This window comes from Drosophila sulfurigaster, chromosome 4, assembly GCF_023558435.1.
Source record: "Drosophila sulfurigaster albostrigata strain 15112-1811.04 chromosome 4, ASM2355843v2, whole genome shotgun sequence".
Taxonomy (NCBI): Eukaryota; Metazoa; Arthropoda; class Insecta; order Diptera; family Drosophilidae; genus Drosophila; species Drosophila sulfurigaster.
In genome coordinates, this window is record NC_084884.1 from 11,758 (window position 1) to 35,498 (window position 23,741).

The window sequence follows — 23,741 nt, forward strand, 5'->3', positions numbered from 1 at the left end:
TTTTTATTTTTCAAAATTTTTCCGATTTTAATTTTTTATTTTTCAAAATTTTTCCGATTTTTAATTTTTATTTTTCAAAATTTTTCCGATTTTAATTTTTCAATTTTTTATTTTTCAAAATTTTTTCGATTTTTAATTTTTTATTTTTCAAAATTTTTCCGATTTTTAATTTTTATTTTTCAAAATTTTTCGATTTTTTTATTTTTTCAAAATTTTTCCGATTTTAATTTTTATTTTTCAAAATTTTTCGATTTTTAATTTTTTATTTTTCAAAATTTTTCCGATTTTTAATTTTTTTATTTTCAAAATTTTTCCGATTTTTAATTTTTATTTTTCAAAATTTTTCGATTTTTAATTTTTTTATTTTTCAAAATTTTTCGATTTTTTAATTTTTTTTATTTTTCAAAATTTTTTCGATTTTTTAATTTTTTTATTTTTCAAAATTTTTCCGATTTTTTAATTTTTCTATTTTTCAAAATTTTCCGATTTTTAATTTTTCAAAATTTTTCCGATTTTTAATTTTTTATTTTTCAAAATTTTTCCGATTTTTAATTTTTCATTTTTCAAAATTTTTCCGATTTTTTAATTTTTCAAAATTTTCCCGATTTTTAATTTTTTAATTTTTCAAAATTTTTCCGATTTTTAATTATATATACATACATATACACAACTAGTATATCTGTTTTCTTTGAATTATACATATTTTTTAAAATTGAGCGGGAAAAAAGTTTTCCTCGCGCTTTATATATGTGTGGCAGCAGCAGGGCAACAACAACAACAACAACAACAAAAACAGCAAAATAGCGAGTTGGCGATATAACTATCGACAACGAAAAGTCGTGCCGTCGACTAACAAAATAAAAAAAAAAAAAAAAACTCTTCACCTGGAAATCAAAAATAAAAATCAAAATCAAATAATATTAACTGCCACAAATGTCGGCCAAATATTTTCTACTGCCGCAAATTTCGGCCAAATCATATTATATTAAATGATTACAAATATATTTTCGCTCTTGTTATATTTGTTTGTTGAAATGTTGTTGGCGCCACATTGCTTTCTTGCAACATTCTAATATACATACATTCTAATATACATACATATACATACATTCTAATATGCATACATACATTACTGCTGTCTCTCTTTAACGGTCGCGCGCCGATCATACGACCAATTCCTACTACCGCTGCCCCCTCTTTCGACCTAATATACACATGTATATGTTATGAAAATGTCTCTATTGAGTGTCTTCGTTGCATGTGTTCGTATGTACATGTGTATGTACATACGTATGCGCGAGGACTTGGTCGTTTCGCTTCTCTTCTTTTCTCTTCTCTACGTCTCACACACTCAGACCCTTCACAGTCGTGTTGAGTTCGTCGAACATAGCGCAAGTGCTCGGAAAAGCAAAAACAAAATCAAAATCTCTGACTTTGTCGCGTGTGTTGTCGTGTGCCGTAACTTTAATTAAAAAAAAAAATAATTTCATAATTTTGTCTGCCAAGAAGGGTATTTGCATACGACAACGTCGACTAAATAATACTGATTTGTTGCAAGAAAAGGTATTTACATACCAACATAACTTACTTATATATACATATACACCCAATTAGTATATTTGTTTTCTTTGAATTATATATATATTTTATTTGAGCGGGAAAAAAGTTTTCCTCGCGCTTTATATATGTGTGGCAGCAGCAGGGCAACAACAACAACAACAACAACAACAAAACAGCAAAATAGCGAGTTGGCGATATAACTATCGACAACGAAAAGTCGTGCCGTCGACTAACAAAATAAACTAAAAAAAAAAACTCTTCACCTGGAAATCAAAAATAAAAATCAAAATAATAATATTAACTGCCGCAAATGTCGGCCAAATATTTTCTACTGCCGCAAATGTCGGCCAAATCATATTATATTAAATGATTACAAATATATTTTCGCTCTTGTTACCATTTGTTTGTTGAAATGTTGTTGGCGCCGTTGCTTGCTTGCCTACATTCTAAAACATACATAATTTCAGTAACCGTACATGAAACCACATACAAAGAATACATTCACTGCTGTCTCTCTTTTAACGGTCGCGCGCCGATCATACTGATTGCCTCCAGAACTACCGCTGCCCCCCTCTCTATATATACACATGTATATGTGTATGAAAATGTCTCTATTGAGTGTCTTCGTTGCAATTTTCGTATGTAATCTGTATGTACATCCTCGTATGCGCGAGGACTTGGTCGACCAATTCTTCTTTCGATTCTTCTCTACGTCTCACACACTTTCAGACCCTTCACAGTCGTGTTGAGTTCGTCGAACATAGCGCATAGTGCTCGGAAAAGAACACAAAGTTAAGTTCCAACTGCCACAATATTGGCCAATATATGAATAGATTGCTGCAATTTTCGGCCTAATTTGTATCTAGATTAATAAAAATAAAGCTTCTAATTTGACCAATTCTTTAATCGAAGGGTAACTTTCGACCAAAACAAGCTTCAATTTCAGTAACCGTTTTGTGCAACCAAAGGCAAAGAATTTCACATGCCAACATAACTTACTTATAGGATACATATACACCCAACACAAAGTTAATTTGTAACTGCCACAAATTATACAATATATGAATATTTTGCTGCAAAAGTTTCGGCCTCGCGCTTTCTATATCCTCAAAGCATACAGCCAAGCAGCAGGGCAACATGTTCAACCAATTCTTTAGTCGATTGCCGTAACAGACCTAAAAATAGCGAGTTGGCGATTTAAACCACAGACAAAGAAAAGTCGTGCCGTACGACTAACACAGATAAAGAGGATACTCTTCACCTGGAAATCAAAAAGTTAAAATCAACTGCCAAAATATTGGCCAATATATGAATAATTGCCGCAAATTTTCGGCCTAATATTTATCTACTGCCAAGCTTCTGCCAATGTTCGACCAAATCATTATCGATTATTAAACTGATTAAAACAAATATAATTTTCGTAACCGTTTTGTGAAACCACAGGCAAAATATTCACTTGCGTACGACTTTTCACAGACTAAGAGGATACTGATATTTCACATACATATCAAATATACATAATTTCCAATATGCAATACATACATTATATGAATAGATTGCTGCAATTTTCGGTCGCGCGCCGAGATCATCAAAGCATACAGCAAGCCTTCTACCGCATGTTCGACCTCTTCTTTACACATTTTTATGTTTTTAAAAATTTTTTATTTTTGTAAAATTTTTTCGATTTTTTACGTATTTTTTATTTTCACTTTTTCCGATTTTTAATTTTTTCATTTTTCAAAATTGTTTCGATTTTTCAGACCCTTCAAAATCGTTTTGAGTTCGATTTTTAATTTTTCAAAAAAGCAAAAACAATTTTTAATTTTTTGACTTTTCAAAATTTTTTGATTTTTAATTTTTTTATTTTTCAAAATTTTTTTCCGATTTTTCTGCCAAGAAGGGTTTTTACATATCAACGTTTTTTTCAATTTTTTATTTTTTGTTGCAAGAAAAGGTATTTTTACCAACATAACTTACTTATATTTTTTATATACACCCAATTAGTATATTTGTTTTCTTTGAATTTTATATATTTTTATTTTTGAAAATTTTTTCGTTTTTTAATTTTTATATATTTGTGGCAGCAGCAGGGCAACAATTTTTCAACAACAAAAAAAAAAGCAAAATTTTTTAATTTTTTTATATTTCAAAATTTTTTGATTTTTAAAAAATTCGTGCCGTCGACTAACATTTTAAATAAAAAAAAAAAAACTTTTCATTTGGAAATTTTTCAAAATTTTTCGATTTTTTAATTTTTTATTTTTCAAAATTTTTCAAATTTTTAATTTTTTATTTTTCAAAATTTTTCCGTTTTTAATTTTTTATTTTCAAAATTTTTCCATTTTTTAATTTTTTATTTTCAAAATTTTTACGATTTTTTAATATTTTCATTTTCAAAATTGTTTCTCTTGTTAATTTGTTTGTTAAAATATTTCGTTGGCAAAATTTTTGCTTGCTTGCCTACATTCTAATATACATACATTCTAATATACATACATATACATACATTCTAATATGCATACATACATTACTGCTGTCTCTTAACGGTCGCGCGCCGATCATTCCTTTCCAATTTTTACTTTTTTTGCCCCCTCTCAAAATACACATGTATATGTGTATGAAAATGTCTCTATTGAGTGTCTTCGTTGCATGTGTTCGTATGTACATGTGTATGTACATACGTATGCGCGAGGACTTGGTCGTTTTATTTTTCTTTTTCTTCTCTACGTCTCACACACTCAGACCCTTCACAGTCGTGTTGAGTTCGTCGAACATAGCGCAAGTGCTCGGAAAAGCAAAATTTTTCAAAATCAAAATCTCTGACTTTGTCGCGTGTGTTGTCGTGTGTGCTTTAATTAATAACATACCATTTTTAAATAATTTGTCTGCCAAGAAGGGTATTTACATACCAACGTTACTTCAATAATTATTTGCTGCAAGAAAAGGTATTTACATACCAACATAACTTACTTATATATACATATACACCCAATTAGTATATTTGTTTTCTTTGAATTATATATATATTTTATTTGAGCGGGAAAAAAGTTTTCCTCGCGCTTTATATATGTGTGGCAGCAGCAGGGCAACAACAACAACAACAACAACAAAAACAGCAAAATAGCGAGTTGGCGATATAACTATCGACAACGAAAGTCGTGCCGTCGACTAACAAAATAAAAAAAAAAAAAAAAAACTCTTCACCTGGAAATCAAAAATAAAAATCAAAATCAAATAATATTAACTGCCGCAAATGTCGGCCAAATATTTTCTACTGCCGCAAATGTCGGCCAAATCATATTATATTAAATGATTACAAATATATTTTCGCTCTTGTTATATTTGTTTGATAAAATGTTGTTGGCGCCGTTGCTTGCTTGCCTACATTCTAATATACATACATTCTAATATACATACATTCTAATATGCATACATACATTACTGCTGTCTCTCTCTTAACGGTCGCGCGCCGATCATACGTTTGCCTCATTCCTACTACCGCTGCCCCCCCTCTCTCCCATATATACACATGTATATGTGTATGAAAATGTCTCTATTGAGTGTCTTCGTTGCATGTGTTCGTATGTACATGTGTATGTACATACGTATGCGCGAGGACTTGGTCGTTTCAGCTTCTTTTTAAGTTCCTCTTCTCTACGTCTCACACACTCAGACCCTTCACAGTCGTGTTGAGTTCGTCGAACATAGCGCAAGTGCTCGGAAAAGCAAAAACAAAATCAAAATCTCTGACTTTGTCGCGTGTGTTGTCGTGTGTGCTTTAATTAATAATAAATAAAAATAATTTGTCTGCCAAGAAGGGTATTTACATACCAACGTCACTTCAATAAACAAAGTTAAGTTCCAACTCTGCCAGGGTATTTACATACCAACGTCGCTTCAATAATTATTTGCTGCAAGAAAAGGTATTTACATACCAACATAACTTACTTATATATATACATATACACCCAATTAGTATATTTGTTTTCTTTGAATTATACATACATATTTTATTTGAGCGGGAAAAAAGTTTTCCTTGCGCTTTATATATGTGTGGCAGCAGCAGCAGCAACAACAACAACAACAACAACAAAAACAGCAAAATAGCGAGTTGGCGATATAACTATCGACAACAAAAGTCGTGCCGTCGACTAACAAAATAAAAACTCTTCACCTGGAAATCAAAAATAAAAATCAAAATCAAATAATATTAACTGCCGCAAATGTCGGCCAAATATTTTCTACTGCCGCAAATGTCGGCCAAATCATATTATATTAAATGATTACAAATATATTTTCGCTCTTGTTAATATTGGTTTGTTAAAATGTTGTTGGCGCCGTTGCTTGCTTGCCTACATTCTAATATACATACATTCTAATATACATACATATACATACATTCTAATATGCATACATACATTACTGCTGTCTCTCTCTTAACGGTCGCGCGCCGATCATACGTTTGCCTCATTCCTACTACCGCTGCCCCTGATCCTCCATATATACACATGTATATGTGTATGAAAATGTCTCTATTGAGTGTCTTCGTTGCATGTGTTCGTATGTACATGTGTATGTACATACGTATGCGCGAGGACTTGGTCGTTTCGCTTCTCTTCTTTTCTCTTCTATTCTCTTCTCTACGTCTCACACACTCAGACCCTTCACAGTCGTGTTGAGTTCGTCGAACATAGCGCAAGTGCTCGGAAAAGCAAAAACAAAATCAAAATCTCTGACTTTGTCGCGTGTGTTGTCGTGTGTGTATTAATTAATTATACAAAATTCTAAATAATTTGTCTGCCAAGAAGGGTATCTACATACCAACGTCGCTTCAATAAACTTTGCTGCAAGAAAAGGTATTTACATACCAACATAACTTACTTATATATACATATACACCCAATTAGTATATTTGTTTTCTTTGAATTATATATATATTTTTCGGCCTATTTGAGCGGGAAAAAGTTTTCCTCGCGCTTTATATATATGTGGCAGCAGCAGCATTGCAACAACAACAACAACAACAACAAAAAATTTCAAAATAGCGAGTTGGCGATATAACTATCGACAACGAAAAGTCGTGCCGTCGACTAACAAAACTAAATAAACTCTTCACCTGGAAATCAAAAATAAAAACTGCCAAAATTGGCCAATAATATTAACTGCCGCAAATGTCGGCCAAATATTTTCTACTGCCGCAAATGTCGGCCAAATCATATTATATTAAATGATTACAAATATATTTTCGCTCTTGTTAATTTGTTTGTTAAAATATTGTTGGCGCCGTTGCTTGCTTGCCTACATTCTAATATACATACATTCTAATATACATACATACATTCATTCTAATATGCATACATACATTACTGCTGTCTCTCTCTTAACGGTCGCGCGCCGATCATACGTTTGCCTCATCCCTACTACCGCTGCCCCCCTCTCGACCTCATATATACACATGTATATGTGTATGTGAATGTCTCTATTGAGTGTCTTCGTTGCATGTGTTCGTATGTACATGTGTATGTACATACGTATGCATAGAGGACTTGGTCGTTTTGCTTAAAAAATCTTCTTTTATTGGCCTAAAACCTACTACGTCTCACACACTCAGACCCTTCACAGTCGTGTTGAGTTCGTCGAACATAGCGCAAGTGCTCGGAAAAGCAAAACAAAATCAAAATCTCTGACTTTGTCGCGTGTTTTGTCGTGTGTGCTTTAATTAATAAAAATAAATAAATAATTTGTTTATATAGAAGGGTATTTACATACCAACGTCGCTTCAATAAACTATTTGTCTGCAAGAAAAGGTATTTACATACCAACATAACTTACTTATATATACATATACACCCAATTAGTATATTTGTTTTCTTTGAATTATACATACATATTTTATTTGAGCGGGAAAAAGTTTTCCTCGCGCTTTATATATGTGTGGCAGCAGCAGGGCAACAACAACAACAACAACAACAAAACAGCAAAATAGCGAGTTGGCGATATAACTATCGACAACGAAAGTCGTGCCGTCGACTAACAAAATAAAAACTCTTCACCTGGAAATCAAAAATAAAATCAAAATTAAATAATATTAACTGCCGCAAATGTCGGCCAAATATTTTCTACTGCCGCAAATGTCGGCCAAATCATATTATATTAAATGATTACAAATATATTTTCGCTCTTGTTATATTTGTTTGTTGAAATGTTGTTGGCGCCGTTGCTTGCTTGCCTACATTCTAATATACATACATTCTAATATACATACATATACATACATTCTAATATGCATACATACATTACTGCTGTCTCTCTCTTAACGGTCGCGCGCCGATCATACGTTTGCCTCATTCCTACTACCGCTGCCCCCCCCTCTCTCCCATATATACACATGTATATGTGTATGAAAATGTCTCTATTGATGTCACGTTGTCTTGGTCGTTGCATGTGTTCGTATGTATGCACGAGGACTTGGTCGCTTCGCTTCTCTTCTTTTCTCTTCTCTACGTCTCACACACTCAGACCCTTCACAGTCGTGTTAAGTTCGTCGAACATAGCGCAAGTGCTCGGAAAAGCAAAAACAAAATCAAAATCTCTGACTTTGTCGCGTGTGTTGTCGTGTGTGCTTTAATTAATAAAAATAAATAAATAATTTGTCTGCCAAGAAGGGTATCTACATACCAACGTCGCTTCTCTAAACTTCTGTTGCAAGAAAAGGTATTTACATACCAACATAACTTACTTATATATACATATACACCCAATTAGTATATTTGTTTTCTTTTCTCTTATACATACATATTTTATTTGAGCGGGAAAAAAGTTTTCCTCGCGCTTTATATATGTGTGGCAGCAGCAGGGCAACAACAACAACAACAACAACAAAAACAGCAAAATAGCGAGTTGGCGATATAACTATCGACAACGAAAAGTCGTGCCGTCGACTAACAAAATAAAAACTCTTCACCTGGAAATCAAAAATAAAAATCAAAATCAAATAATATTAACTGCCGCAAATGTCGGCCAAATATTTTCTTCTGCCGCAAATGTCGGCCAAATCATATTATATTAAATGATTACAAATATATTTTCGCTCTTGTTGTATTTGTTTGTTAAAATATTGTTGGCGCTCTTGCTTCTCTTGCCTACATTCTAATATACATACATTCTAATATACATACATATCATACATTCTAATATGCATACATACATTACTGCTGTCTCTCTCTTAACGGTCGCGCGCCGATCATACGTTTGCCTCATTCCTACTACCGCTGCCCCCCCTCTCTTCTCATATATACACATGTATATGTGTATGAAAATGTCTCTATTGAGTGTCTTCGTTGCATGTGTTCGTATGTACATGTGTATGTACATACGTATGCGCGAGGACTTGGTCGTTTCTTCTTCTCTTCTTTCTCTCTCTCTACGTCTCACACACTCAGACCCTTCACAGTCGTGTTGAGTTCGTCGAACATAGCGCAAGTGCTCGGAAAAGCAAAACAAAATCAAAATCTCTGACTTTGTCGCGTGTGTTGTCGTGTGTGCTTTAATTAATAAAAATAAATAAATAATTTGTCTGCCAAGAAGGGTATTTACATACCAACGTCGCTTCAATAAACTATTTGCTGCAAGAAAAGGTATTTACATACCAACATAACTTACTTATATATACATATACACCCAATAGTATATTTGTTTTCTTTAAATTATATATATATTTTATTTGAGCGGGAAAAAGTTTTCCTCGCGCTTTATATATGTGTGGCAGCAGCAGCAACAACAACAACAACAGCAAAATAGCGAGTTGCTGATATAACTATCGACAACGAAAGTCGTGCCGTCGACTAACAAAATAAAAACTCTTCACCTAGAAATCAAAAATAAAATCAAAATTAAATAATATTAACTGCCTCAATATTGGCCAATCTATGAATAGATTGCCGCAATTTTCGGCCTAATTTGTATCTAGATAAAAAATCAAATGCCGCAATTATTGGCCTAAAACCTACTACTGCTGCAAAATTGGTCGGCTGCCCAAAGAGGCCTTACGCTTCCAAGTCACCGGCAACAGAAGATCCGTATCTCACGTGGACCACTAGATGGCATTTGTGAGTAACTGCAAAGGACTTTCCCATTACTTGAATTTACCAAAGAAAGTTTAAACCCTTTTTGGCCGTTTTAAACTCATGCCCGCAATAGGCGCGCATGTTTATATAAAAACAGAAAAACAGCAACAAAACTCAACCATCATGGCTTCTGCAGATAACTCCTCCGCCAGCAACATCAGCTTAGCAACATACAACTACAAACAACAGACAGCTAACACAGGAATCCAGCAACAAAAACTAAGCAATATGGCGCCTCCAGTCGACACCTCCGTTGGCAACATTAAGCCAGTTAATTACAAAACAACCATCAGGCAACCAATACAATCCACAACAACAAAACCGACGCCAAATCTCGCGCCACACACCGACGAAAGCCAGCAACACAAAACGCAGCTTGATACACACAATTGCTAACATACAAGTGACGGGTCCAGTGCCTCCTAAACTGCTAACTACAGCCACAACTCTTATCGATGACGATCTCTTGACACCATCCAAGCGCAAGCGGATAGAACTTGACTCCAGCGACGACCATATAAGCCTACTTGAGTCTATAAAAACACCTGCTTTTAAAAGCGACGCAGCCAAATCCATACAGCAAGCTAGAAGAAACTCGCAATCACTCACAGAAAGCCAGCAAAGTACACAACAGCACCAACAAAGATTTATTGACCACCAGAACAAAAACAAACGAGAATCTGATCGTAATGTTGGAGAAATACCTCCTTTATTCATTCCAAAAGTTGATGCCATTCTTCCTCTATTGGAAAAACTAAAAATACGCCAGGTATAGGCAGCTACGTGGTCAAGTGTGCATCCAACGGTGTCCGCATCATCAGCAGCTGCCTAAGTACATACAACGCCATTCTCAACACCTTAAACGAAGCTGGAACACATCTGTACTCACACCAATTGAGGAAAGACAGAGGCCTGCGCGTCGTTATCAGGCATTTGCACCATACCACTCCTACTGAATGGATCTCCGCTAAACTTGCTGAATTTGGCTACAAAACTAGATTCATCAAGGCCATTAAAACAACTTTACAAACAAGCCATACAACCTGTTCGAAGTGGAAATTGAGCCGAAAACTGGTGGCTCACACCTCAAGATCCTGCAGCTCCAAGCTCTGGGTCTCCAGGTAGTTAAAGTTGAAGGCAGGCAAAGCCAACGGATCCTGCCCAATGCCACCGGTGCCAAGTTTTTGGTCACACCAAGAACTATTGCCGTCGCCCTTTCGTGTGTATGAAGTGTGCTGGATGCCATCCAACGACCACATGCCAAAAGAAGAGATGAGGCGTCCAAGTGTGCCAACTGCATGGGCAGCCACATCAGCAGCTACAAAGGTTGCCCATCGTTCAAAGAAGCCAGAAGCAAATTACTCCACTCCCGCCAGATGCACCAGGCCAAAATGAACAACCTTCAAAATCATCTCCAGCACATGCAGCAGCACCAACAGGCAGCGCGCCGACACCAGATGCCTCCGCCTCCAGCAACAGGGGCAGCCAGCAGGCTCAGTGCATCCTACTGCCTCGGTTCCAGAAGCCAACAACAGGCCAACGTACAGCGCAGTTCTCCGCAGCCCGGTACCCGAGACTGCGCCCCTGTCACCTGTACCTGGTCGATCAAACAAGCATCAGCAGCCAGTCCAACACAACCTGCAAAAGAAGGCAATTAGTAAAGTGATGACACCAGCCAAAAATACTCAGCAGTCTTCTGCACAGCGGCAGCATCAACATCAGCATCGGCAGCATCAGCAGTTCCAGCATCGACGTCAGCAGGCGGACGAGCAGACCCAACAGCAACAAAGCAGCAATGCCTCACCCTGCGAAATCCTTCTGGCCCTCCAGAGATCAGTGGAGATCTCAAAGGTGCTTGAAGAAAAGGTAAATAATTTATCAAAGACTGTCTACTCCGTCCTTATGACACTTATGCGCGAAAAATTCGGCAGCCCAGTCGACAACCATTCCAAATCTGAAGATACTCACTAGTCTCCAATATCCATGTACTTAACTGCAACTCTGCCCCTTCTACAAATTAAATATAGCAAATTGAAAATCATGAGGCGCAGAAAACAAAACAGACGAATTTAAAAGCCACTTTTAACCACATAATATAGTCATTTTGCTGGTCATAATAACGAGGCTACATGTGACTATGCCAGTACAACTAACTCACACCTTTCAACACACACTATAACCGAAACTAACAATAACTATTCAACCAACTCACTACACACACAACACAAGTCATAAAGTTCTGCCGCTATATATATTTTACTGACAATCTATGCGACAACAAACTAACATTACGAACACAATATAACATACGCCTCACCAACACTCAACTAAACAAAATAAAACACAATTACACCACTTAACAAAGTTTAACTATATAAACAGCACACCGTCACTTGTCACTGCAGACTCAGAATCATCACACATGTAGATGTCCTATCCCATCGGCCCATTGTGAGCCAAACATCTTTCCAATCAGCCAATAACAAAACTGCCATCTTCTTTTTATCCTTTATGTTTATTTGTACGATTTGCTGTTGCTCTCATAATTAATTATAATTGTAGTGTTCGTTTAGTCCATTCACTGTTTGCTCGTTCAGTATTTTATCTGGAACACGAAATAATTAATATTAGCTATCTTGGCTAACAGATACTACATTTTGAACTTACCCTGCTCCTCTCTCGGACAGCTGCTCTAACGTTCCATCTGAAATTACAAGAACACAATCAATAAATATTAGAACAAAATATATAAATAAATAAACACAAATTTAACTATAACAATAATAAAATCAATAATAATAAAATAAATATAAATAAAATATAAATACTAACTATCAATAAATATAAATAACAAATATATAAATAAATATATACAAATATAATTATAATAATTATTAAAATAATAATAATAAAACAAATATAAATATAATATAAAATTTACTAATATAAATAACTACATCTTCATATTATTATATATCTCAAATTCACTAACTTACCACGTACCTGCACTCGTTGATCTAATCTTTGATCTGCCACTCCATTTGGCCAATCTGTTCCAACGCATCATCTGAAATTACAAGAACAATCAATAAATATAAAGAACAAGAATAAATAAACAATAATACTCAAATACAAGTACAATATAAAAAAAATTCCTAATACAAACACCTCCAACTAAACTTATGCCTCAAAGTTCACTGTAACTTGCAATGAACCTGCCGTATAAATACAATTAAAACATGTCTAAACTTTAAAGTAAACTAATCTACTCACACTGCGTCTGTAGTAGTTCTCCGTACAGTCCTTCCACTGTCTCGCTAATACACCAAATACCCTACAAACGGAATATATTAATATTAACTAGATTGTCTTAACATTAATTCACTTGTACTTACCTATGCCTCTTCTGGTCCACCGTTTCCAACACTCCATCTGCAAGACAAAAGAACACAACCATTAAATACAAAGGCTACAACACAGTAATAATACTACATCACAAAAAATCAAATCAAAGAGCAAAACACATATGTACATATGAACTTACTAAAAATCTTGTTTCCTTCCCTTGCCCCGCGACGACACTAGTTGTACGACGCGCGCGGCCCAGCCACTGCTCCACTCGCACAGTTCCCTGCAAGCTAAAACAAATGAAAACAGATAAAATTCACTAACTAATTAATAAATAATAATAAAAAAATATAACAATACTTAATCTCACCTTACACTTCGCCTTGTTTATATTCCTCATTGTTTATGCTCTATGTGCCAACCCCTAAACTTATCGATAAATTACAGCACAGCACTGAAAGCGTGCCTTTTAGCTTTTGTCAGCTATCACTGCAGTAAATGAGGCCACTCCATTAAATTCAATTAATAAATAAAATTTAAACTTAAACTAATAATAATAGAAATATACCACATAAATTCTACTTCTAATTTTTCTATAAAACTGACATCACTTTACACAACGTGTATTTAACTGACAGGTATCGATACCTCCAACGCGCAATTACCTATGCACTATGTTGAATTTGACCTGTTTTTGTGGCCAAAATTAAAAATTTTGAAATTAACAAGATTTTTGAATGCAGGTTTCTTGTATAATAAAAGTCATTGCTATAGGAAGGTATTTTAGAAAAGTGGGCGTGTCAACGCCCACATAAATCGAAAAAAGCGAATATATAAATCAATTTTCAAGTTAGAGATCCGAATTTTGGAAAACATGATGAATGTCCTATTTCAAATGCGTCCTGAGTTCAGATCGGATAATAAATATGGAAGTTATTCAAGAAAAAAAATCGCAATGGCTTTACCAGTTCTGCAATTCTGATCAAAATGTTGCTCTCTAATAATTCAAATTACGCAAAAACCGCAAAAACGCATAATGAGCTTACATATTATGAATTCAGAATTGACAGATCTACAACATGTATATGGACACTCACTGAACAAATTTGAACATTTTAGTTAAAACCTTTTGAAAGTTCAACTTTCTTTCGAAAAGTGACAAGGGGACAACAGTTGCTAAATATACAAATTGTTAGAAAAATACGAACAAAACATGCAACATATTAGTATCAACACATAGTAAGAACTTGATGAAGTAATATTCCTTTTGAATTTTATTATTTAATGATTTTTGTGGGAGATGTGCCAATTTGAAATTGCATCGCAAATTTAACATTTAACACTGCACGTATTGTCTGCTTGCAACAGCTTACTTTAACAGCTGTTATTTTAACATTAAACTGTTAAGCTAACATTTTAGTTATACAATATCGGGATTTAATTATTTCTCAACATGGTAACATTAAAAACGGAAATTTGAATACTTGCGAAAAATGAGTTTTGGCCACGAAAACGGGTCAAATTCAACATAGTGTTATGTACCTTAAGCCTATTTCCACTGTAGTGGAATAGGCTTCCTTACTAAACTATTTATATAATAATATATAAAAAAAAATTAATTAACACACTAACCAGCAACCAAATAATTAAAAAAATTTTTTTTTCCCATCAGCCAATTAAAATCACAATTAATTCACTTCATTTAAACTCTTAAACTAACTTACCGACTACCCATGACATCAAATTAAACACACTGACAGACGTTATTTTTTTTAGCGTCACCAATTCGTTGATAGCGGCAGAGTTGCAGTTTATTTAAATTAAATTTGCAGAACTTATTAAATCATGCACTTAACATAAAAATAAAACACTAAATATAAGCTATAATGTACCACTAAAATTACCTAAGACAAACCCCTTATCGCAATACTAAAGATATAAAATATGTTCAATTCCTAAACAAATTAAAATCCAATAATACCTAAACCCTAACTAAAAGATACTCAAGACTATCAAACTGTAACCAATTGTATTGAAACCTAAATTAAGAGACAGCCAATACCCAATACTTTCAAAATTGTAATATAATAGTTAAGTCAAATTAAATAAATAAAATAAAAAGTCATTCCCCGCAGCAACATGTTTGTAAACTTTATCCCTAAGGCCAAATAATTGTCAAAGTTGCTATAAGAGTAATTGAAACAATAAAGATCACCATCAGTTGCTTCTGACTGGCGGGACACTACCACCTTAAAATAAAAATAAAACAATAAATATAAAAAAAAAAAAAGATATCCAAATCCAGCCCAAATCAACCGCACAATTGCCTCTCGTACTGGCAACCAGAATGGCGACTCTTTTAAAATCGCATTCTGGAATGCCAGCGACGCTCAGCAGCAAAATGGAACAAATGAAGCCATACATGAAAAGAAAAGACAACCATATTAAGATGATAATTGAAACTAGAACTACAGCCAATCCATATACCTTAAATGTGTCAGAATCCAAAACGTATGCTGCAATCTATCCACATTCGCACAGAAAATGTGGCACTGCCACTCTCGTACGCGCGGATGTTAAGCACTAAACACTCCAGCCATTCAAGGAAGCGCTTCTCCAGTCAGCACCGATTGTGGTGTTACCTGCAAATAAAAATAAAAAATATCGTTTTTATTGCGCCTATTTAATGCGCGCTCGTAATTATATGTACTCACATTTTGGCTACAGATGGAGCAACACACTTCTCGCTTGACAACAAAAAAGGCCATCGGCAACTGATTTCGCGATTCACTCTGAAACAAAAACAGACAAATTAAAGTTTGCTCAATAATTAAATCTCCATTACAGACCACAAACAAAACTGATGCATCTACACTGTCCCACGAAGCACTTGTGGTACAGTGCCCAGCTCACTCATACAGACGGCGACCTAGAACAAAAACGACAACGTCAAAAAAATGCAGCCACTCCCAAGATACACATATCATACTTACGATGTTCACCGCACGCACCACTCCACGCAGCAACTAACCTGGGGCAGACGACTTGCTGCCTCATAAATCCACCAACGGGCAAGTGCAACAAGCTTGCTCACTCACAGAGACGGCGGCCTAGAAGAAAAAAAAAGAACGACAACGTTAGCAAATACAGCCTACACACAAGATGCAAATGACGTACTCACAATACCACCACAAGCACCACCACATGCAGCAACTAACCTGGAGGCAGAAGACTCACCGCCTCACACATCACGATGCCACCACACACACCACTACACGCAGCCAGATGACTTGCTGCCTCACACTACCACCAACGGGAAAGTGCAATACGCTCGCATTGTTCATCCAACAATGCGAGCACAGACGACGCTCCAATTCGGCGCAGATCCTAGACGAGACAAGCGGGGCAGCCGCGTGATGGCTACATGTTTGCCATGATGAGAAAAAAAGCTGTAAAAACAACATTTATTTTAACTTTTATAATTAAAAATTTGCATAAGCGTTGATTGTTTACCTTTTCCAAACGTAGTGTTACCAGAATTTGTTACTAAATAATTCCATGTTTAATCTAGTATATTCTATCGTTGCCACTTAAATAATGTCACCACGTAATTGTTATTTCCACTTAGCGTAACCAAAAAGGGAACGAGTTTAAAACAAAAATATTTATTCTAATTTTTTGTAACTAAAAAATTGTATAAGGATTGCATTGGTTTACCTCTTCCTGTATTGTATGTATGTAACCAGAATTGATAACTCAATTTTATATGTTAACTCCAGTATTTTATACTAAGCGTTGCCACTACATTTTAACAATGCTCACTGTTAAGTTTGCCCGCCAATCTTCAATATTCAAATAATCCCTAGAAGTTGCAGAATAATTGTAATATAAAAAGGGAAAATAAAAACAAGTAAGAAAGCTACAGTCGAGTGTACTCGACTGTGAGATACCCGCTACCCATTTTGAATAAAAGAAATATATTTTGCGATATTTTTCTCAAAATATACCGAATATAGTGCAAAAATACTAAAAATATACCAAATAGTATATTTGGTATATTTATATAGTACCGCATTCAAAATATACCATAGACGGCACAATATACCAGATTGTCATCTAAAGCAACTAAGACCCCGAGTAAGTAGGCGTGTTTGCCCATACAAAAGTATTTCTTTAATAACTTCAACAATTTTCATCTGATCGCAACCAAATTTTCAGAAATCATAACTAATATAGTTATTATTATATATACCAAAATTCGCAACTCTATCTTTAAAATTACGCTTGTTATTCGATTTTTGATTTGCGGGGGCGGAAGTGGGCGTGGCAAAAATTTGAAACAAACTTGATCTGCGTGCAAACATAACGAATGCTGTCGAAAAAATTAAAGCTCTATCTCTTATAGTCTCTGAGATCTAGGTGTTCATACGGACGGACGGACAGACACACAGACACACAGACGGACAGACGGACAGACGGACATGGCTATATCGTCTCGGCTGTTGACGCTGATCAAGAATATATATACTTTATAGGGTCGGAGATGCCTCCTTCTACCTGTTACATACATTTCCTGCCGGCACAAAATTATAATACCCTTCTACCCTATGGGTAGCGGGTATAATAAACCTTCAGTCTGCGTGCTGAAGGGACAGTATTACCATAAAAAAAATGTGTTCTTATTATTAAAAGCAAAGCAACAAAAATCAGTGTCAGTGCAAGTTAAATAAAATGTCTACTGGACGCAAAGATTCCTTCAATGGATCTCGTCCTCCATCCGGCTCTGAATACGATCATGACCAGTGCTACATCTCGCCAAGCGACGGCGAATCAAACATTACAGACAACGAAGCCAAAACCAGCTTCTGCCACTTGAGCCACGCCCCGCCAACAACAACAACAAGATGACTCCACTGCAAGAAGACACTACCAAGTCGAGGGATGACGAAGCTCCAAAATCATGGATCGCCGCAAAAGACACCCTCCATGCAAACTCCAAGTCCGCTAGGACACGGACGACGGTCAATAAGGTAAACCCATATATACCTTTTAAGACATCCGCCCCAAAGGAGACATGCTTGCGCTGCCCCTCAGCGCATGCCCATAAAAGGATCGCCAGCACGAAAAATGCGCAATTCTCTGGCATAGCAACAGCAGCAACAACTTCTATAAACCTTAAAGCACCAAAAATAAGGGAATATGCAAGGAAAGAAAACTTAACAGTGCATATTTCCCCGCCACTCCTTCGCAGCAAAACCGCTGCTGCAACAAAAGCAAAACCGAGTACAGACAAACAGAACACACACACACTATTGCAAACTGACCAGCAGCAGACAAACACAAACACTTACGAACACACGCAAAGAAAAATTTCCCCTTTCGCCGTTAACGAAGCAGCCAATACAACAACTGCAATGCCGAATGACAGCAAGGACAGAAAGCGCTCGCTGTCTCTGTCTCTCACTACAGTGCGCAAAGAGAAAGCGGCAATAGCAGAGAGAAACTCTTCACACACCAATACATGCGCAGACAACTTTGACGTATGCAATGCTGCTAAGCAGCAACGCACAAATAAGCAGGACGGCAATAACGAAGCTATGACTATCAGTTCTTCTGAGTCTGCAGCCACTGCAGCTCTAGAAAACAATGCTATGCCCCGCCCCCCTTCGATTGCTACCATCAAACTAACTCCATCACCTGCGAAATGCCACCCCCACAACACAACGATTGTTAAGGATTGGTTCTACAGCGTCCCCCTCTGCTCCCACACGAGCTGCCAGTTCCAGACAAAACTATAATTAACCCAGCCATTGGACACCAATCTCCTTACAAGAGAAAAAACACAGAAATGGAATACGACTCTGACGATATCTCAGAATTCCCACAATTTAAAATACCAGTATTTAAGAGCAACTTTGCAATAAGTATACATGAAGCAACCAAGGCGCAAGCCAACAAACAGGACACCCAGCAACAAATAAACGAAAAAGTTCCACCACTAGTACTACCTTTGTTCCAGACATTATGCCCTTGCTGGAAAAATTTTCAAAAAGAAAAATCGGTACTTTCAAAACAAAATCAACTGCAGGTAGCGGTCTCCGCATTATCTGCGAAAACATGGCAACTTACAAAGCTGCACTAAACATTCTGGACGAGGACGGCATTCAGCATCACACACACCAGGTGCGCAGCGAACGGGGGTTCAGAATAATTATACGGCAGCTACATCACAGTACTCCAAGCGATTGGTTGAAAACCAAACTACTAGAGGCGGGCTTCATTACTCGATACATGCGAGTAATGAAGCACCGAATATCTCAAAACCCGCTAAACATGTTCGAGGTAGAAATCGATACCGCTGTGGACGGCAGCCACGAGCGGGTCCTCAACATCAAGGAACTGGGAAACCAGGCAGTAGTGGTCGAAAAGCTTTCTAAGCCTCGCGACCCAGCACAGTGTCACCGCTGCCAAGCGAACGGACACACAAAAATTACTGCCGTCGCCCTAAGTGCATGAAATGCGCAGGCGCGCACGCCACTACTGCCTACTCCAAACTCAGGCAAGCAGCTCCCAAATGCATAAATTGCGATGGAACACATATCAGTAGTTACAAAGGTTGCCCAGCTTTCAAGGAAGCACGGCAAAAGTTGACGGCCTATCGAGTCAACATAGAGCAGAAGCAGCAGCCAATTTTGCAGAATGATAAACCACGCCCACAAAACCCGCATGAACCGCCTCCAAGGCGCCAATTCAACACATCAGCCCAAGCAAACACTCACTGGAATCTCACTGAACAACAACAAAACCTTCAGTGAAGTTGTACGTGGCAGCAACAGCAATTCCCATTCTCAGAGTCCAGCTGATTTATACTTACAAAAGCCCATAAACAACACAGAGAAAAACAACAACCCAACAGCAGCAGAAATCTTCCTCATCACAGCATCAGCATCAAGCACATCCTTTGGGCCACAGCATGATGCCTAAAAACAACAAAGTACAACAAATGGCAACTCAAAAAAGGCTCCAACAGTCACTTACAAGATTGCGCACGGGCGCGCAACTCGTAAGCCTGGCCATAAAAAAACGCGAAATCCTGCACAAAGGCACCTTAAAAAGTTCCAACAAAAGTTGCGCCTCGAGCAACAGCAATTTCCAGTTGTTGATCCCCAAGTGCAGCATCACCACAGCCAACATCACCTCCCACCGTTGCCAACTCGCCAGAAACGAAAATAATGGACTTCACAAACAGCTCTATTTCAAAAATCATTGAACAAAACACAATGATGTGCAGAAAGATGGAAAAAAGAATTGATTATTTGTTCAATATTATATCCGATTTTATTTCAATACACAAAGGAAATAAAATCGCTCAACAAATACAAACATCACTAGTACAGCACCAGCTCTCACATGAAAGTCCAGACATCTCTATGGAGCTGCAAAATCTTCTAGACGATTTCGAAACACAATATGAATAGGCGCAATCCAGAAAGAAGATATCCAAATCCAGCCCAAATCAACCGCACAATTGTCTCTCGTACTGGCAACCAGAATGGCGACTCTTTTAAAATCGCATTCTGGAATGCCAGCGACGCTCAGCAGCAAAATGGAACAAATGAAGCCATACATGAAAAGAAAAGACAACCATATTAAGATGATAATTGAAACTAGAACTACAGCCAATCCATATACATCAACTCGGTACAGGACCTAGAAACAAATGTCAATGTCCTCTCAGCAGGACTACTTTCCGCGTTTCGCCAATCCTGTAGGCTCTCAAGACGAGAAGATCGAAGCCACCCTGGTGGAAGCCAGATCCCTCTTCGCTTCGTGGGGAGCTTACTAGCATGTTTCAACTTGCTAAGAAGGCGGACTACAAATATGTCTGGGACGAGTACATTTCTTTCCTAAAGTCTTACAAGAGGATGATCCTATCATCCAAAAGGTCTTCATGGAGAACCTTTTGCTCAGACCTGATAACATCAAAGACACCTCCAGACTGAGGAAGCTGCTGTCCAAGCAGGCTTCCAGTCCTAGTCTGCTCAAGTCGGGCGATGGAGCGTGGACGGAGAGTAGTGCTGAAACTCTTGAAGCACTGCTCTCAACTCATTTCCCGGGATGTATTGAATGGAGAACAGTGACTGGCAGCTCCTTCCTAGTCTCCCAGTTATGAGACCGCCTGCCGGTCTAATTACAGTTAATAAAATAATTTGGGCTATCGACTCCTTTGCGAAGGTCAGGTCGCCAGGTCTCGATGGACTTTCGCCAGCAATGCTGCAAGCTAGCAAGCTCACGATTGTTCCGTGGCTATCGGGTATCTATTCGGCGTGCCTCGCATGGGGTCATATCCCCACTCTTTGGAGGACCTCGAAAGTCATTTTCCTGCCCAAGGCGGGCAAATGCAGTCATGTGGTTCCTAATGACTTCCGGCCTATCAGCCTAACCTCTTTCCTGCTAAAAACATTGAAAAGCTACTTGATTTGCACATCAGAAGCAACTCAATGCATCTCTTGTCCTCAAATCAGCATGCGTACACAAAGGGCAAGTCCATTGAGACAGCTCTCCATGCTCTAGTAGCTTCCATCGAAAAAGCAGACCATTATAAAGACTATGCCTTGGGTGCATTTCTTGACATTTCAGGCGCCTTACCTCAGTTAACACGGCACCAGCGATCCATAGTTGGGTCAACCGCCTTCTTTGTGACAGTCGGGTGGTGGCTACGTGGAGCGATGCGGCCATTACAAAGGAGTGCGAGGTGGCACTCCCCAGGGTGGGGTTCTCTCGCCTCTTCTTTGGAATTTGGTCGTAAATAGCCTACTTCAAAATTCACTAGACGGGCCCCAAGCTAATTGCCTATGGTGACGACATAAGCATTTTGATAACTGGGAAATGCCCAACCACCCTTAGTTCCGTAATGGAACTTACTTTACGGGAAGTTAAAGCATGGGCCGAATCAGCCGGGCTCAGCATTAACGCGACAAAACGGACCTTATCGTCTTCACGAAGAGGTATAAGGTACCTGCGTGGTCCCCCAAAAATAGGCTGAACCATGTTAAAGCCGAGCCTAGCAGTAAAATACCTAGGTGTGGTCCTGGACAGCAAACTGTCATGGAAGCTTAACGTGTTAGAAAGGGTGAAGAAATCCACCGGAGCCTTGTACATGGCGAAAAAGATGCTTAGTTGCACTTGGGGCCTATCTCCTAATCTAATGCGGTGGATATACATCTCAGTTGTTCGCCCTATCCTCGCCTATGGTATTATAGTGTGATGGCAGTCCACGGTAGCGTCAAGCGCTACTGTGTATCACAGAGACTTGAACTACACTATCCCCTTACCAGTACCGACCATATTAAAACAATATTCTTGGAACCGGACTGCTGGCGGGAAGGGTTATGCATTCCCGAAGCCCTCAACCTCTTCACCGACGGGTCGAAGATGGATAATGGTGTCGGAGCGGCCGTATACCGTCCAGACCCGGTCTCCAAACATTCCTATAAACTCCCAGACCACTGCAGCATCTTCCAGGCGGAAGTTTTTGCCATTGCCAAGGCTGCCGAATTGGCTCGGGGTTTACAGCCTAATCATAACTCAATTAACATCTTTGTTGACAGCCAGGCTGCAATAAGATCAATATACTCTTATGTGGTCAAGTTCAAAGTTGTCCTGGACAGCAGAAGAGCAATAGAGTCGCTGAACGCATCTGCGGTCGTGCTTATCTATTGGATTCCAAGCCACCAGGGCATCGATGGCAACGAGATCGCAGGTTCTCTCGCCAAAGAGGGAGTGGGGCTCGATGTCGGTAACATGTGCAATGTTCCGATATCCTCCAGTCCTTTACGAGCTGTTCGCTCGTATCTTCGAACTGATCAGACGGAGTGGGATACAAACTTGACCCATATTTCTTCAGCTCAACGATCCTCTTTACACCAAGCGATTGGATTTTCGCCGTATAAAGCTTTATTCGGATTTAATATGATCAACCATGCTGGTGATTACAAGTTACTGAAAAATTATCTGTGTAAGAAGAGTCACCCCTGCTGAATCCAAGGGATCAGATACAATTGTTGCGAGAGGATATAAAGCAAAATAGTCGTGCTGCTTATGAGCGTAACGCTACGCAATACAATTTGCGAGCAAAACCAGTTGCTTTTAAAGAAGGCCAAGAGGTGTTTAAAAGAAACTTTTATTTGAGCAATTTCTCGAACAATTTCAACAAAAATTAGGTTCGCAGTTTACCAAATGTCGAATAAAGAAGAAAGTAGGTACTACATACTATATCTTGGAAACCTTACAAGGCAAAGAAATCGGCACATATCACGCCAAGGATTTACGCAGCTAATTCCATCAATCGTGCCTCGTAGACTCGTTAAATTATCTGGTTTTGTAATGGACCTATACAGTAAACAAAAATAACAATAAAATTTAAAAACTTAAAATAACACCAAAAATAAATAAAACGTTAGAATTTGAATTTAAATATTTAGGCGCGCATAGGCGTACGTTAGATATGTGACAGTAGAGAGTTACAGCGTTGTAAGTGACACCATTTGGTGAATTTCGCTCTCACTTGGGCTGGTTAAGATCTGCACTATCAAGGTTAGATCTTTTCTATCAAGATCGCAAAGGAGAAGACGTCTTGAATATATCCACCCAGAAGTCCCAAAAGTATTGGGGCTTCGTGGCCTAGAAAATAAAATTTTCTTAATC

The 23,741-nt window shown here is 37.6% G+C and overlaps 2 protein-coding genes and 1 long non-coding RNA gene across 8 annotated transcripts; 1 reads left to right on the top strand and 2 right to left on the bottom strand.

Moving 5' to 3' along the window:
- Positions 1-10,365: 10,365 nt before the first annotated feature.
- Positions 10,366-13,557, bottom strand: LOC133847014 (uncharacterized). Of its 2 annotated transcripts, XM_062281715.1 has the most exons (7): positions 13,405-13,510; positions 13,231-13,317; positions 13,082-13,155; positions 12,960-13,020; positions 12,683-12,753; positions 12,354-12,390; positions 10,366-12,291 (listed from the first exon to the last, which is right to left on the bottom strand). In XM_062281715.1, coding segments are annotated over exons 1-6 (324 nt in total). In that variant the 5' UTR covers positions 13,435-13,510; the 3' UTR covers positions 10,366-12,291; positions 12,354-12,389. The 2 variants fall into 2 exon arrangements, 1 of the variants encoding a protein (XP_062137699.1); XR_009895113.1 differs by lacking the exons at positions 10,366-12,291; positions 12,354-12,390; positions 12,683-12,753 and adding an exon at positions 12,769-12,901 and having other exon boundaries at positions 13,082-13,118; positions 13,231-13,324; positions 13,405-13,557.
- LOC133846906 (putative cyclin-dependent serine/threonine-protein kinase DDB_G0272797/DDB_G0274007) lies at positions 11,063-11,657 on the top strand. The gene is made up of 2 exons (XM_062281619.1): positions 11,063-11,227; positions 11,301-11,657. The coding sequence occupies exons 1-2, from the start codon at positions 11,063-11,065 to the stop codon at positions 11,655-11,657; spliced, it is 522 nt and encodes a 173-aa protein (XP_062137603.1).
- A 1,793-nt stretch (positions 13,558-15,350) lies between the features above and the next one.
- On the bottom strand, positions 15,351-16,657 carry LOC133846961 (uncharacterized). Of its 5 annotated transcripts, none has more exons than XR_009895096.1 (6): positions 16,548-16,652; positions 16,212-16,483; positions 16,028-16,144; positions 15,884-15,963; positions 15,749-15,826; positions 15,351-15,676 (listed from the first exon to the last, which is right to left on the bottom strand). It is a non-coding gene; the product is annotated as an uncharacterized LOC133846961 (long non-coding RNA). The 5 variants fall into 5 exon arrangements; XR_009895094.1 differs by having other exon boundaries at positions 16,216-16,483; positions 16,548-16,651; XR_009895095.1 differs by having other exon boundaries at positions 16,253-16,483; positions 16,548-16,650.
- Positions 16,658-23,741: the final 7,084 nt, after the last annotated feature.